The sequence below is a fragment of the Chiloscyllium plagiosum genome, chromosome 5, assembly GCF_004010195.1.
Source record: "Chiloscyllium plagiosum isolate BGI_BamShark_2017 chromosome 5, ASM401019v2, whole genome shotgun sequence".
Taxonomy (NCBI): domain Eukaryota; kingdom Metazoa; phylum Chordata; class Chondrichthyes; order Orectolobiformes; family Hemiscylliidae; genus Chiloscyllium; species Chiloscyllium plagiosum.
The window spans coordinates 53,181,283-53,197,493 of record NC_057714.1 but is presented as its reverse complement, the minus strand read 5'-3'; the positions used below and the strand labels follow the sequence as shown (position 1 = coordinate 53,197,493).

At 41.4% G+C, this 16,211-nt stretch overlaps 1 protein-coding gene across 6 annotated transcripts in view; it reads left to right on the top strand.

Annotated features, from left to right (window-relative positions):
• cobl (cordon-bleu WH2 repeat protein) overlaps positions 1-16,211 on the top strand; it is a 369,755-nt gene that overhangs the window by 158,683 nt on the left and 194,861 nt on the right. For all 6 annotated transcript variants that reach the window (XM_043690114.1, XM_043690116.1, XM_043690115.1 and 3 more), the window contains one exon: positions 5,698-5,792. In XM_043690114.1, coding sequence (XP_043546049.1) covers positions 5,698-5,792 — 95 coding nt within the window. The remainder of the gene's footprint in view (positions 1-5,697; positions 5,793-16,211) is intronic.

Here is a 16,211-nt window from a genome sequence, read left to right as displayed (position 1 = left end):
TCCATCCTACTTCGACCTATCACCCTCACCTTGACCTCTTTCCACCTATCACATTTCCAACGCCCCTCCTCCAAGTTCCTCCTCCCTACCTTTTATCTTCTCCTGCTGAACACTCTCTGCTCATTCCTGAGGAAGGGCCTGTGCCCGAAACGTCGAATCTCCTGTTCCCTGGATGCTGCCTGACCTGCTGTGCTGTTCCAGCAATAAAGTTTCAACTTGTCCCTTAACTGGTCAGTTAACAACTACCTGACGGCCCCTCCAACCTGGGCTACAACTTTTCAGCACTCTGCAGGACCACTGACAGGTAGCCTCTCTGATCACAGGCCAACAAGTGAGGATCATTTCCTGACACTAGCTCATCTGGTAAAGCCATTGGGTTAACCATTTTACAAATACCTCTTCCTGTTTTGGTTAAAATAGCAGTGGGGGTAACATGAGATAGTCAAGTGACCATTAAGTGGCCACTTAAGGGGCTCAGTTGGTCCAAGGGCTGTTCAACACATCAACTAACCCTTTGGAAAATCAGAAAAAACAGGTAAGAATTGGTAAAGCCAGACTGTATTTTACAATGCACCCCTGCCGTCTCCTTGCAGTCAGGGGAGGTGTGTCATAAAATTCCAATATCCAGAGAAGCCAAGGATACAGATGCTCAGTAAGAAGCTCCCGAGGAAGAGGCCATCTTGAAATTGTCTACTGTAAGTGAGTTGATTGTGGTCAAATAACCTCAACAGAGATCTGGCCTGTGTGATAAATCTTCAACCTTTAGAGAGCCAGAACTCTTGCAATGTGATAATTCTGGATTTCCAACACAAATTCATTTGCTCGGAATCCGTGGAGATTCTGAAAATGGATTGACAGATTGCCTGATCAGAAAGAAGCGGTAGGTAGTGTCTGTGCTAGGAACATCATTCTATACCAGTGATCAGTGTCAACAAGTCTACTGTTTTTACTTTATATTCATGACCTAGATTTAGAGCTAGATACAGTCCGGTTAAAATCATGAAGTGAATGAATGGAGAAGTGCATTGGAATCTTAGACAACCGAAAATGAATCTGTGGAAAAGCCTATCGCAGATTAATTTTTTTGGGGTATAGGTATAAATTTTGTGCACATTGAGAGACATAAATTGGCAACATGCATTTAATATGATTGAAATTACCAGGGTTGAAGTTGAAGAAAGCTAGAAATGGTAACAGTTCAGTGGGCAGCAACAATGTACTAAACAAATAGGAAGCTAAACTGTACAGTTGAACAGTTTGTACATGCAAGATGATATAATGTTCAAGCTGAGCAGAGTCATTGTCAGTTTGCAACTTCAAGACTGCTTCCATTTACATTCAGAAGTCTTCAAAGGTTGGAAGTGCCAGTGAGCCAAGAGGTTAATGACTCTTGTCTGTAAAGTGAACTATAAGGCAACAATAGAGAAGCTTGGGATTTTTAACGATGAAAGGTGATGAAACGAAGCCTTCAAGGAGTGTACCTACTGGTAAAACAAAGAATATCTGCAAAATCTGCACTGACTTTTACTAGGTCTCTACAAAGATGAGCTGTAAGGTAAAATAGAAGTGAAAGCACTGAAGAGGGAATTCTGATGTGTCCTGACTGCAATGGTATATTCGTAGGGCAGGAACATCAGCAACGTGGCTGTCTACCTGGTGGCTAATTATATTAATCAAGTGCTTGATTAAAGACCACTTTCTGCCATTTATCAGCACTTTCTGTGTTTGGTGAGACCCTGGAGGCTCTCCATGTGTATTTTGGTACAGGGAGGATGTGAGGAGGGGTGGCTCATTTATGACTGGTTTTGGGAGAGATTATTATTGTGAGCTAAGTGGCCATACTCCGACAAATCACTTAGGTGAACCACAATTGTGTGTCAATAACAGAACACAGGGCTGAAATTTAGAGGACAGTGTATTCCCAGCCTTCTTTCTAATAGGTTGCCTTCCACGGCAAAGAAACAAATGTATTCTAGCCGTAATTGATCTTAATATAATGGAAGTGCATCTTCTGTGCCTCAAAGACAATAATTTCCACCTTAGGTAGTTCTGAAGAGAATCATATTGGTCTTGAAATGTTAACTTTATTTCCTTTTCTACAGATGCTGGCAAACCTGCTAAGTTTCTCCAGCATTTTTTGTTTTTATTTCAGAGAGTTGTTGGCCAGTCAGAACCCAGCAGCTGTCCAGTACTGGGAGAATGGCAGCACCAGAAGTGACCACTGCCAGTATGTATTTGGGCGTTGAAGGAGCAAGCTGTATTGGATTGTGATTTTGTAAATGGTTGCAAGCTGGAAAACCTTGGTGTGGAAGTGATGGGTGAACCAGTTTTAAGAAGTTGTTGGAAGATGGTGAACTTATTAACCTTGGGGTGGACTTAGGAAGGGTGGACCTTCCCTCATCAGCTCATACAGCTTTGGAGTGAGGTATCATCCGAGAGCCATACTCCTCCTCATTGTAGTCAAAAGATGGAAAACTGAAGATCTGTGTCAATTACCAGGCACTCACTGTGGAGACTCATAATTATACTTAGTCTTGACCTAGGATTGAGGAAGAATTGCAAGTTCTCAAAGGTACAAAATATTTATGCAGTCTCAATTTAACCCATGGTTATAAGCTACCCATCATTGAACAAGAAACTAAAGAAATGGCATTCCAATCAAGCACCATGGGACGTTGTAAATGCACAAGAATGCTGTTGGGGTTCTTTAATGCCCCACTACCTTTATATGTGTGATGAATAAATTAGTTTCCTGTCCTTTCTTGTATATTTGGATGATATACTCATCTTTGGCTTGATATTCAAGATCACATAGGCCATTCCCACCAGTGATAAAAAGTCCTCAATTATAACCAAAGGGTTAGTGAGTGATTGAATTGTCCATTTTGGTGTTCATGTCAGATTCATAGTGATTGGAGGTGCAACTTTAAGAACTAGATCCTACAGGAACTTTACAAAGTCTTTGGCCTTTCTAAGAGCCACAGCACCCATATCACCATATCATCCAGAGGGTAACAGATAGTGTGAATGATTCAACCATGCTCTGCATGACTGTCTGCGCACCTTACCTTCTAAGAGTAAACAAAAGTAGCCTGAGAGCTTTCAAGAGCTGATTTATGCTTATAATAGCAGCTCAAACTCATTCATGGACTCTCCTCCACACTACCCCTCCTTGGATAAGATTCTGTGGAACATCTTCTTGACCTCACCACATTTTCTGAAGGAGGAAAATAGGTGAATAGCCAAGCATCACATTTGGCTGATCCAGGCATTCATATTGGTATACAAGAGGACAGAGAAGGAAGCAGTAAGAAGAAAAGCATTGAGCAATTGCAAGTTTGATAGGACTGCCCTTCCAATCAATGCAAGGGTATTATTCTAAAATTGGAATATCAGGGGTCGAAATAAGATACAGGATGTGTTGGACCCTGAACATGATGGAGTCACCAAAGTTCTGGACACTGGTGATCACACTTATGTTGTTGAATTGGTAGCAAGAGGGTAGCCTCAGAGAGAGGAGTTGGTTCTGGTTCAGGAGAACAAGCGCTTACTCAGGGCATTGTACAACCTGAAGTGTTGGTGAGTGATTTCTTGTGTGAGTGGAGTTGTATGGTGGTAAGAAATCTGAGCGTGACTGTTGTGTTTTGAGTCTAAGCGGTTGATCCGTTGTGGGGAGGCCTACTGTTACCCTGGAAAACTGCACAGGCCTGGCGGGTTGGAGGTGGAAACTGAAGCAACAACTTCAGCTGATAATGTGGCTCCTGGAGCCCAAAGAGACTGAGAAGGTTTTCTTAAACTTAGGCTGGATATCACCTCAACCCTTGTCATTTATCCAGATAGGCGATACAAGAAGAGAACACTACCACTACTGTGGACTCAAACATACTAGCCATCATGGTGTTATTGAACCTGGTAAACATGTAAGTGCTTAGCAAATAGTCACTGTGTGTCTCATGTATTTGTTGGGATGGCATGTTTCAAGGAGAAAGGTCATAGAGTTTTTAAAGCACAGAAAGAGACCCTTCCGCCATTGTGTCTGTGCCAGTGTTCAAACATCCATCCATTCTAATGCCATTTTCCAGCACTTGGCATGTAGCCTTGAAAGCTATGGCGTTTCAAGCATTCATCTAAATATTTCTTAAATACCTTGAAGATTCCACCTCTACTTCACTTTTAGGTAGTAAGTTCCAGATACCCATCACCCTCTGTGTGAAAAATGTTTTCGCAAATCTCCTCTAAACCTCCTGCTTTTTATATTAACAAGGCTGCTGGTTGTTGACCCCTCCAATAAGGGGAAAGTTTTTTCCCTAACTACCTGGTCTATGCCCCTTAGAGTTTGGTATACCTTACTCAGATCCCACCTTAGCCTTCTGTGCTTGAAGGAAAACAATCTTAGACCATCTTATCTCTTCATAGCTGAATTGCTGTCGGCCAGGCAACATCCTGGTGAATCTCCTCTGCACCCTGTCATGTAATCAGATCCATTTTATAATGTGGTGACCATAACTACACTTGGTACTCCAGCTGTGCCAACATAATGTTATATACAGCTCCATCATTACCACCTTGCTCTTGTATTCACTGCCTTGACAAATAAAGGTAAGTATCCCATATGCCATACACAGCAAGGTCCCTCTGATCCTGTGGACTTCCTAGGATGTTGCCATTCAATGTGAACTCCTAAAATGGATTACTTCACATTTTTTAGGACTAAATTCCAGTTGCTGTTCAACCCATACATATCAATCTGTGGTTTAAGGGTTTCCTCCTCGCTATTTACCATACCACCAATTTTCGTGGCATCTGCAAATGTACTGATCATACCTCCCACATTCCTATCTAGATTATTATGTACATAATAAACAACAAGGAATCAGCACCGAACTCTTTCATATGCCAGTGAACAGAAGCTTCCATTGACAAAAGCGCCATTTGAACATCACCTTCTGCTTCCCACCTAAAGTTAGTTGTGTCGTGTGTAACAGAATAGCAGGTGGTGATGGTGAGGGAGGATGTCGAGTGAGGTGACCTCCAGCAGCAAATGATCACAGTGAGGGAGTGTAGCTGGAGCAATCAAATGGACCCTTTGTGGAAACATGGGTGTCCATAGGAGAAGATGTGCTGATGGGAAGAAAGAGCAGATGGATAGTATAAACCACAGACTTCATTCCAAGTAAATACTGTAAATATACCTTGTTTAACCTTAATTTCCTCTCATGTTTATAATAACCTGATGCCAGTAGAATAAAGAATCTCAATGTTACGACCCTCTGCATATTCAATTCCCATGTTACAGAGGGAATGAAAAAGATTGACATTGCTTGTTTTCTCAGTCAGTCCTGCCTCCTCCTTGTCCAGTACTAAATAAGTAAATTTAGCCTTTAGTGAGAATGTTGGTTCTTTCTTTTATAATAGATTTTAGGGTTTCAGAGGGTTTCTGAAACAGAAGCAAATTTCAAATAAGAACAAAGCTTACAGTCTGTTTTCCAATTCACACAACATGTCACTTTAAATTATCAAAGCCTGCATAGATTCAAATGTTTCTGTGCATTGTTTGACGATTGAATGTGAAATATTATTCATAACTGCATGTATAAGAACTGCAATAAGGTACTGGACAATTGGAAACTTTTCTCTCCATAAGTACATTTTAACTATTTATAGAAAGCAGAATTTAATTGACGTTTATTTTTACAGAGTTGAGTCAAAGTGCTTCAATACTCACTGGCATGAATGAAAAGGAAGAAAAAGGGCTATTGGACTTTTTCAAAATTGGCAAAAAGAAAACAAAAGTAAGTATGACTTTTTTAAACTCTGCCATTCTGTTTCTCTGTAAAATGTTCTTCAACTGTTTATCCTATCTTGAAAACATTTATTTAAAATACATTCTTGATTTTGTTCAATAATAAACCCATGCTACTGTTCTCCTACTTATCAGACAAAATGATCCTTGTCAGCATTGAAGTGACCAGAATACAATGACAGCAATTCATACTGAGAAGTATTCAAGGTGACTATTGGATAATGATAGGTTATTCAGAGTAACACTAATTGCTGCTATAATTTATCCACTTAAAGAGAGTTCCAAAAGCAATCTTACATATCTAATCGTTATAGATACTTCAAATTTCAATTGGATGCCAGGAGTAATCCTACATTTATTTTCTTCACAACCTGCATCCTTTGTTTTTTCTCCCATATCCAATCAATCTCATTTGTGGAAGCAGGTCTGTGTTGGTCATCTTTCAAGGGGGTTGGAATATAAGAGTAGGGATGTCTTACTACAATTCTACAACATATTGGTGAGACTACTATTGGAGTACTGTGAGCAGTTTTGGTCACCTTATTGAAGAAAATATTTTGTTGAAGGCATTCGGAGAGAGTTCACGTTGCTATTTCCCAGTATGGAAGGTTTGCCTTACGAGCAAAGGTTAAACAGAGGCACTCTACTCATTGGAATTTAGAAGAATGAGAGATGATCTCATTGAAATATCTAGGATCGTTAAGGGGCTTGACAGTGTAAATTCTGAGAGAACTTTTCCCCTCATTGGAGAGTTGAGGACAAGAAGACATAGTCTTAGAATTAAGAGGTGCCAATTTAGATTGAAATGAGAAGGACCGTCTTCTGTCAATACACTTATACAGTCATAGAGTCACAGAAATGTACAGCACGGAAACAGACCCTTCGGTCCAAACTTGTCCATGCTGACCAGATGTCCCAACCCAATCTAGTCCTGCCTGCCAGCATCTGTCCCATATCCCTTCCTATTCATATACCCAACCAGATGCCTTTTAAATGTTGCAATTGTACCAGCCTCCACCACTTGCTCTGGCAGCTCATTCCATGCACATACCGCCCTCTGCGTGAAAAAGTTGCCCCGTAGGTCTCTTTTATATCTTTTCCCTCTCACCCTAAACCTATGCCCTCTAGTTCTGGACTCTCCTATCCCAAGGAAAGGACTTTGTTTATTTATCCTATCCATGACCCTCATGATTTTATAAACCTCTATAAGGTCACCCCTCAGCCTCCGGCGCTCCAGGGGAAAACAGCCCCAGCCTATTCATCCTCTCCCTATTAGCTCAAATCCTCCAAACCTGGCAATATCCTTGTAAATCGTTTCTGAACCCTTTCAAGTTTCACAACATCTTTCTGATAGGAAGGAGACCAGAATTGCATGCAATATTCCAACAGTGGTCTAACCAATGTCCTGTACAGCTGCAACATGACCTCCCAACTCCTGTACTCAATACTCTGATCAATAAAGGAAAGTATACCAAATGCCTTCTTCACTATCCGATTTACCTGCGACTCTACTTTCACGGAGCTATGAACCTGCGCTCCAAGGTCTCTTTGTTCAGCAACACTCACTCGGACCTTACCATTAAGTGTATAATCTTCGAGAGAAAGTGAGGGCTGCAGATGCTGGAGATCCGAGCTGAAAATGTGTTGCTGGAAAAGCGCAGCAGGTCAGGCAGCATCCAAGGAACAGGAGAATCGACGTTTCGGGCATAAGCCCTTCTTCAGGAATGAGGAAAGTGCTAAGATAAAAGGTAGGAGGAGAAGTCCTGCTAAGATTTGCTTTCCCAAAATGCAGCACCTCACATTTATCTAAATTAAACTCCATCTGCTACTCCTCAGCCTATTGGCCCATCTGGTCAAGATCCTGTTGTAATCTAAGTAACGTTCTTCACTGTTCACTACACCTCCAATTTTGGTGTCATCTGCAAACTTATTACCTATATCTCTTATGCTGTCATCCAATGATGAAAAGTAGTGGACCCAGCACCGATCCTTATGGCACACTATTGGTCACAGGCCCTCAGTCTGAAAAACAATCCTCCACCACCACCCTCTGTCTTCTATCTCTGAGCCAGTTCTGTATCCAAATGGTTAGTTCTCCCTGTATTCCATGAGACCTAACCGTTTTAAACAGTCACAGAGACATAACCAGACAAGAACAAATATCATTACCATATTGTTAATTTGTTCATAGGAAGGATAACCAAATGTTTTTTTTGAAATTGGGTTTTAGTGGGTTTTTTTGAAGTACACTAATGAATTGCAAAGCTAAAGTGGCTTGAGCATGGATTTCTGGTTTCTCAAATTGAGATGGCTGATTGCATAGGCTAATAGCATAACAGAATGTTCCGCTACAATGAGAGGGGAATGCATGATAAATTTAGAGATGGCAAGTGGAAAGTTCATGAAGGGACTTAACCTTGAGATTCAGAATCTTAAATTTGCAGACTTGGAGAACTAGAAACTGAGGGGTTGAGCCTGTTAGGCCTATATTCTGTATTTAGAAAGTTGAGGTGGTGATCTATTTGAAATATGTGGATGCTGAAGGGACTTGACAGGGTAGATACTGAGAGATTATTTTGTTTGGATAGGAATCTAGGACAAGACACAAATTCTTACAATAAAGCACCCATTTTCAAGTTAGGAGATTGATTATTTAGGATTGAAATGAGAAGAAGCTTCTCGACACAAAGGATTATGAATTATTGGAACTATCTATTCCAAAGAGAGCTATGGATGCCACATTGTTAATATGTTCTAGGCTGAGATTGATAGATTTTTGATCTCTCAGAATCAAGGGACTTGGAGGGTGTTGCAGAAAAACAGAGTTGAGACAGAATATGAGCCATGTTGATATTGAATGGCACACAAGGCTCAATGGCAGTTTCTTGTGTTCTTATGAATGTCAGAATGAACAAGAGTGGTGGATGAGAAGAACAACATACGGGTAGAAGAATTTTGTATGAGCTGAAATTTACAAATGATGAAATGTGTAAGCTGGTCAGTAGAATACTGAAGGAGTTGCCTCTGCAGATCACAAATGAAGGAATGAAAGTTTTAGCAGAGATTGACAGAAGGCGGAGTTGAGGACAGGGAAAGAAGCAATTTATGTGATAGTGAGGAAATGAGGTTGGAAATTCAGCCCAAGATGGATGTGATTATGTAGAATGTCTTTCAATCTAACAGAGAAGTGGAATAGAATCTGTGACAAAGCAATGGAGTTTCATTATTGTAAAGGAAACAGGGAATGTAGGAAGGGAAACAGTTATATATTCCCTTAAGATTGCTCTGTCTTTCAGTCGCCATCACTTTTATTTATTTTTATTGAAAAGTGTTTTTCTTTACAAAATTGTAAAATTACATAAATATAACAATTATTACAGTGAACTAACTACTACTCTACTGTACAAACAAATCAAAACTACACTCACCACAAATCTATAAATAAATAAATAGCGCCACGCAGTGCAACCACATTGAAGGTCCAAACTTTCAGGAGCATTAGTTATTACACCCATATCTAATTGGGATTCTTCCTCCCAGGGCACAAGGCTCACTAAACAAATGCCCTAATTAAAATGGCAGACAAGTCTGCGTCGAGGAAATTCAAAAAGGGCTGTCATGTCTTATAAAAACGTCATGTTTTATGGTGCACTATATTTATGAGGAAATCCAAAGATTTGTGTTCCACAATTAACTTACGCCATCCCAACAGGCCCGGAGGGTTCTCCGACATCCAGCTCATCAATATGTTCTTCCTCACACAATAAGTGAGAATGTTAAATAGCTCTTCCCATCTGAGGAAGAAATATTCGGCAAGCACAAGAGAAGAGAGACTGGGTCTACCTTCACTTTAGTCCCCAAGACCTCTCTGTTACTCCTGCCACAGCGCTCCAGTACTTGCAAAGCTTGTGGCATGACCACAAACAATGAGGGGGTACCTATGCTTAATTTGCACTTGGGGGGAAGATTAGAGATGCTCCCTTTTTGAATTTTGCAAAACTGGGGCCAAATGAACCCTATGAAGAACCTTCAACTGCATGGCGTGTGTTCTGTTACAGATGTCCTTCCAAGTCTCTGAGGAGATTTTCACTCCCAACTCTTGCTTCCAGACCTCACATAGTCGCTCAATGTCATTCGAGGCTCTGCACCCCAGTAGTGGTAGAGAGTATTAACTGAGAGAGTACTTCTGGCATAAAGCACTCTCCTCTTTGTGTCAGACCTATATAGGTTGGTCAAAAGCGCAAGTCCCTAAACTGAAAGTAACAAAAAAGATCTCTGCTGGGCAATACATACTTGCGGCTCATTTGGTCGAAGGACATCATGACCTCCACCTCAAACAAGTCTTCCAAACTGGACATTCTCCTAGTTGCCCACAGTTTGAATCCAGGATCCATTATCCCTGGCTGGAATCCTGGCGTACCAACTATAGGGGTAAGAAAGGAGGTTTTAGTTAAACTGCCTTCACTCTGTCGCATTGCTCTCCATGCTTTGACGGTATTAATAATGGATTCCTACAGTATTCCATAATGTTTCTCATCTTATCCACAAACTACAGACGAGTAAGGGGGCACTTTGCCTGTGAGGCCTCGATCTCCAATCATTTTGATCTTGGGTCCTCACAAGCTCAGTTGCTCACGAAGGACAGAAGGGAGCTTAGTTGGTATCTCTTAATATCTAGAAAGTCTACTCCCCCAACACTTGGGATAACTGTGATTTGGCAAACTTAATGAGGGGCCGCCTGTGGCGTCAAATAAAATAACTAATCCAACCAGTTAGTCTTTGCAATGTTTGCCTGTGTAACATCAGGGGCAGCATTTGCATGGGATATAACAGACGAGGAAGGACATTCATTTTGATAAGGGTTATTCGACCTAACCAAGAGATTGGAAGGGCCTCTCATCTTTGAAGGTCTTTTCTAATCTTGTCAAGGAAGTGAACAAAGTTAGCCTGAAATAATTGATCAAAGGTGGGTGTAACAAAAATACCTAAGTGTAAGAAAACACTCCCCCATGACCATTTAAAGGGGAATCGTAATTCACCTTTGATATCAGATATTCCCTGAAGACATATTTCTCACAGACATAGCCTTTAACTTTGCAAAATTGATCTTATATCCCAAAGAAAGAGCCAACTATATTAATACAGGATTCTGGGTAATCCAAGATGGAGGATGGGAAAATGTCTGGCTTTAATAGCTGCTCCTTTTTGAGGTATTTTAGGTGTTGGAGAAAAAAAAGTCAAAACAATAGCACTTTTAAAAGGGAGAAGAGCAGACAAAGGAAACAATGGTGAGGTCAATGCAAGAGAGAGAGAGAGAAAGAAATCCACATTGCTAATTGACAGAGTTAGCAGTTACTGCCTTTGCTGTTGGATTCGTGTATCGCTGAACATCGGAGTGTGTCTGGGAAAACTAAAAAACAGTGAAATGCGCAACTGATCTTGGAGGAACCTGTTTGGGAGAGGACACAGCACAAAAGCAGATAAGTGGATTTGAAGCGTGGCCTTAAAATTAGTCTGCAGTAGTGAGTAGAGTGGGTTCTTTCTTGACTATATGTTTTATTGAGCTATGTCTCTTGATTAAACTTAATAATATAAGCCATAATTAGTAATTTAACCTGGAGCAGGGTTTTGGAGAGGAATAAGACAGTGCTATTTTCTAGGTCTGTAGATTGAAAGAAGCAAAAATGGTCCTTAGTAGAGTGATAGCTCTTCTTGTCGGATGTGGGAGTTTAAGGAGAGTTTATGGGTTACTGAGGATAATATCTGCAACAAATGCCGTTGGTTGCGAATCAGATCAGATTGAATGGATCAGTTGCAGAGGCAGTTAGAGGCCTTGAGGAATTTACAAGAGCAAGGGGATGTGATGGATGGCAGTTATAGAAAGGGGGGAAAGTCTCAGATACAGTCACATAGATGGGTTAACTCCAGGAAAGGTAAGAGAGGTAGGTAGGTAGTGCAGGAGTCTTCCGTGGCTATCCCCATTTCAAATAACCCCATTGGAAAAAGTAGGGGGTGATGGATTCTCAAGAGAATGTAGCATGAACAGCCAAGTTTCTGGTATTGAGACTGGGTCTAATGTAATGAGAGGTACGTCAGATTCCAAGTGATCGATTGTGTTTGGGGACTCTCGAGTCCGAGGCACAGACAGATGTTTCTGTGGCCAGCAACGAAAAATCAGAATGGTGTGTTGCTTCCCTGTTGCCAAGATCAAAGATATCTTGAGAGGGTGCAGAATTTTCTCAAGGGGGAGAGGGGCCAGCAGGAGGTCATTGTACACATTGGAACCAATGACATAGAAAGGGAAAGGGTTGAGATTCTGAAGGGAGATTACAGAGAGTTAGGCAGGAATTTAAAAAAGAGGTCCTCGAGTTTAGTAATATCTGGATTACTTCCGGTGCTACGAGCTAGTGAGGGCAGGAATAGGAGGATAGAGCAGATGAATATATGGCTGAGGAACTGGTGTATGGGAGAAGGATTCACATTTTTGGATCATTGGAATCTCTTTTGGGGTAGAAGTGACCTGTACAAGAAGGACGGATTGCACCTAAACTGGAAGGGGACTAATATACTGGCAGGGAGATTTGGTAGAGCTGCTCAGGAGGATTTACACTAGTAAGTTGGGGGGGTGGGACCCAGGGAGATAGTGAGGAAAGAGGTCAATATGAGACTGGTACAGTTGAGAACAGAAGTGAGTCAAACAGTCAAGGCAGACAGGGACAATGCAGAGAACAAGGTAGGACTGATAAATGTAACTATTTATTTCAATGCAGTAGACCGAACAGGAAAGGCAGATTAAGTCAGGGCATGTGTAGGAACATGAGACTGAGATATCATAGCAATTACAGAAACATGGCTCAGAGATGTACAGGACTGGCAGCTTAATGTTCCAGGATACAAATGCTACAGGAAGGACAGAAAGGGAGGCAAGAGAGGAGGAGGAGTGGCGTTTTTGATCAGAGATAGCATTATAGCTGTGCTGAGGGAGGATATTCCTGGAAATACATCCAGGGATGTTATTTGCACGGAAATGAGAAATAAGAAAGGGATGATCACCTTATTGAGATTAGCAGGTTTTGAGAAGATTTGTAGCTCAGGTTGAGGTTCTGAATGTAGGTTTGCTCGCTGAGCTGGAAGGTTCATTTTCAGACCTTTTGTCACCCTATTAGATAACATCCTTCAATGGGCCTTCAGCGAAGCACTAATGATAATTCCTGCTTTCTACTTATATGTTTGGGTTTCTTTGGGTTGCCGATGTTATTTTCTGTGGTGATGTCCTTTCCTGTGGTGATGTCATTTCTTGTTCTTTTTCTCAGTGGATGGTAGATCGGGGCAAACTGGATGTGTTTGTTGATGGAGTTCCGGTTGGAATGTCATGCTTGCAAGAATTCTCATGCGTGTCTCTGTTTGGCTTGTCCTAAGATGGATGTGTTGTCCCAGTCGAAGTGGTGTCCTTCCTCATCTGTATGTAAGGATACTAGTGAGAGAGGGTCATGTCGTTTTGTGGCTAGTTGATGTTCATGTATCTTGGTGGCTAGATTTCTGCCTGTTTGTCCAATGAAGTGTTTGTTACAGTTCTTGCATGGTATTTTGTAAATGACATTAGTTTTACTTGTTGTCTGTACAGGGTCTTTCAAGTTCATTAGCTGCTATTTAGTGTGTTGGTGGGTTTGTGGACTACCATGATGCCAAGGGGTCTGAGTAATCTGGCAGTCATTTCCGAGATGTCTTTGTAGGGGAGAGTGACTAGGGTTTCTGGATGTGTTTGGGTTTGTCGCTGAGAAATCGGTGGACTGTGTTCATTGAGTACCCATTCTTTTTGAATACATGGTAAAGGTGATTTTCCTTTGCTCTATGTAGTTCCTCTGTGCAGTGTATGTTGGCTCATTGAAATAATGTTCTGATGCAGCTTCGTTTGTGGATGTTGGGATGATTGCATCTGTAGTTTAATATTTGGTCCGTATGTGTTGTTTTCCTGTAGACGTTGGTTTGAAGTTCCCCATTCGCTCTACTGTGACATCTAGGAATGGCAGTTTGTTGTTGTTTTCCTCCTCTTTAGTGAATTTTATGCCAGGAAGGGTATTATTGACGGTCTTGAAGGTTTCCTCTAACTTGTTTCGTTTATTGATGGCAAAGGTGTCATGCACATAGTGGACCCAAAATTTGGGTTGGATGGTTGGCGGAGCTGTTTGTTTGAGTCTCTGCATTACTGCCTCTGCTAAGAACCCTGATATCAGAGATCCCATGGGTGTTTCTTTGGTTTGTCTATAGGTTTTGTTGTTGGAGATTAAGTGTGTGATAAGGCATAGGTCCAGTAGCTTGAAGATACTGTCCTTGCTGACGAAGTTAGTGGTGTTTGGTGTTTGTGTCTTTGGGTCTTCTAATAGTGTAGTCAGTGTTTCCTTGGCCAGGTTAATGTTGATTGATGTTAACAAGGCTGTTACATCAAAGGAGACCATTATTTCATCATCTTCTATCTTAGTGTCTTTGATGGTCTTCAGGAATTCTTGGGTGGAGTGGATGGAGTGGCGTGAGTCTTCTACTAAGTGTTTTAGTCTTTGGTGTAGCTCCCTGGCCAGTCTGTAAGTTGGTGTTCCAGGTAGCAAGGTCTGAAGGGGGCTCCTGGTTTGTGAATGTTGGGTAATCCGTAGAAGCGTGGTGTGTTGGATCCGTCTGGTTTTATTTTTTGGAAGTCGGTGTTATTTATTTCTCTGGATTTCTTAAGTTTTTTGAGTTGGGCTGTGATTCGGTTCTCTAGTTGTGGGGCCGGGTCTATCGCTACCTGTTGGTAAGTGTTGGTTTCTGTAAGTAGTGCGTTCGCTTTTTCAATGTAATCTCTTCAATTTAGAATGACTTGACTGTCAAGCGTCCTTTGTCTGCAGGGAGGATAACAATGTTTTCTTTTAGTCTTTCCTATGCTTTCCTTTCTTGTGTATTTATTGTATTTCCTTTCTTTTTTCTGCTTAATGTTGGGCATGACTACCTGTCTGATATTTTCCTGGGTTTCTTCTATGAGTTGGTTGTCTTTTAGTGTTGTTTCTAATGCTGCTAAGAAATCTTTCTTGTCCGCATCCTGGCAGTTGTACTTTGATCCTCTTACAAAGACGGGTTTTTCAGTGTCTGTTAAGGGTCAGTCGGATACGTTTTTTATCCATGCTTCTGTGTTGTCAGTGTTGTTACTTTGTGTAAGTTTGTCTAGTTTTTTTCTGCAGGTCTAGTTTTTTCATTTTCTGTGTTTGTTGCTGTCTAATATCTATGTCTTGTTGTACTGTGTCAGTTCATTCATGGTCTGTTGCACGAGTGAGTAAAGATTTTTGGTGCAAAATTTCCCAGTTGTATTTTCGGAGTCTGTTGTGGGCATCATTAATCATTTCTCTAAGCATTCTGTGGCTGTTTTGCTCTGCTATTCGTTTGGCTAGTGGGGTGTAAGGGGAGGTTTCTATTTAAGACATTTAGGTAGTACCTGTTTCCTTAGGCATTCGTGCAGGAAGTACAGCTGTTCACAGGTGGCACTCTATCAGATGGCATTCATTTCCCATTTTTGGGCCATTTTTAGCGTATTATGCCAATAGGTCTTAGCAAGGTTTGAGAAGATTTGTAGCTCAGGTTGAGGTTCTAGATGTAGGTTTGCTCTCTGAGCTGGAAGGTTCATTTCCAAATGTTTCGTTTTTGGGCCTCAGGGCGAAGCACTGTTGATGATACCTGCTTTCTATTTATATGTTTGTGTTTCTTTGGGTTGGTGATGTCATTTCCGGCGGTGATGTCATTTTCTATGCTTTTTCTCAGGGGTGGTAAATGGAGTCGAACTCAATGTGTTTATTGATATAGTTCCGGTTGGAATGCCATGCTTATAGGAATTATTGGGATTGTGTTATAGACCCTGTGGGAAGAGAACTCTGTGGGAAGCTAGAGAAGTGATTGCTGGGCCTCTTGCTGAGATATTTCTATCATCAATAGTCACAGGTGAGGTGCCGGAAGATTGGAGGTTGGCAAACGTGGTGTCACTGGTTAAGAAGGGTGGTAAAGACAAACAAGGGAACGATAGACCGGTGAGCCTGACCTTGGTGGTGGGCAAGTTGTTGGAGGGAATCCTGAGGGACAGAATGTACGTGTACTTGGAAAGGCAAGGACTGATTAGGGATAGTCAACATGGCTTTGTGCGTGGGAAATTATGTCTCACAAACTTGATTGTGTTTTTTGAAGAAGTAACAAAGAAGATTGATGAGGGTAGAGCAATAGATGAGATCTATATGGACTTCAGTAAGGCATTCGACAAGGTTCCCTATGGGAGACTGGTTAGCAAGGTTAGATCTCATGGAATACAGGTAGAACTAGCCATTTGGATACAGAACTGGCTCAAAGGTAGAAGACAGAGAGTGATGGTGGAGGGTTGTTTTTCAGACTGGAGGCC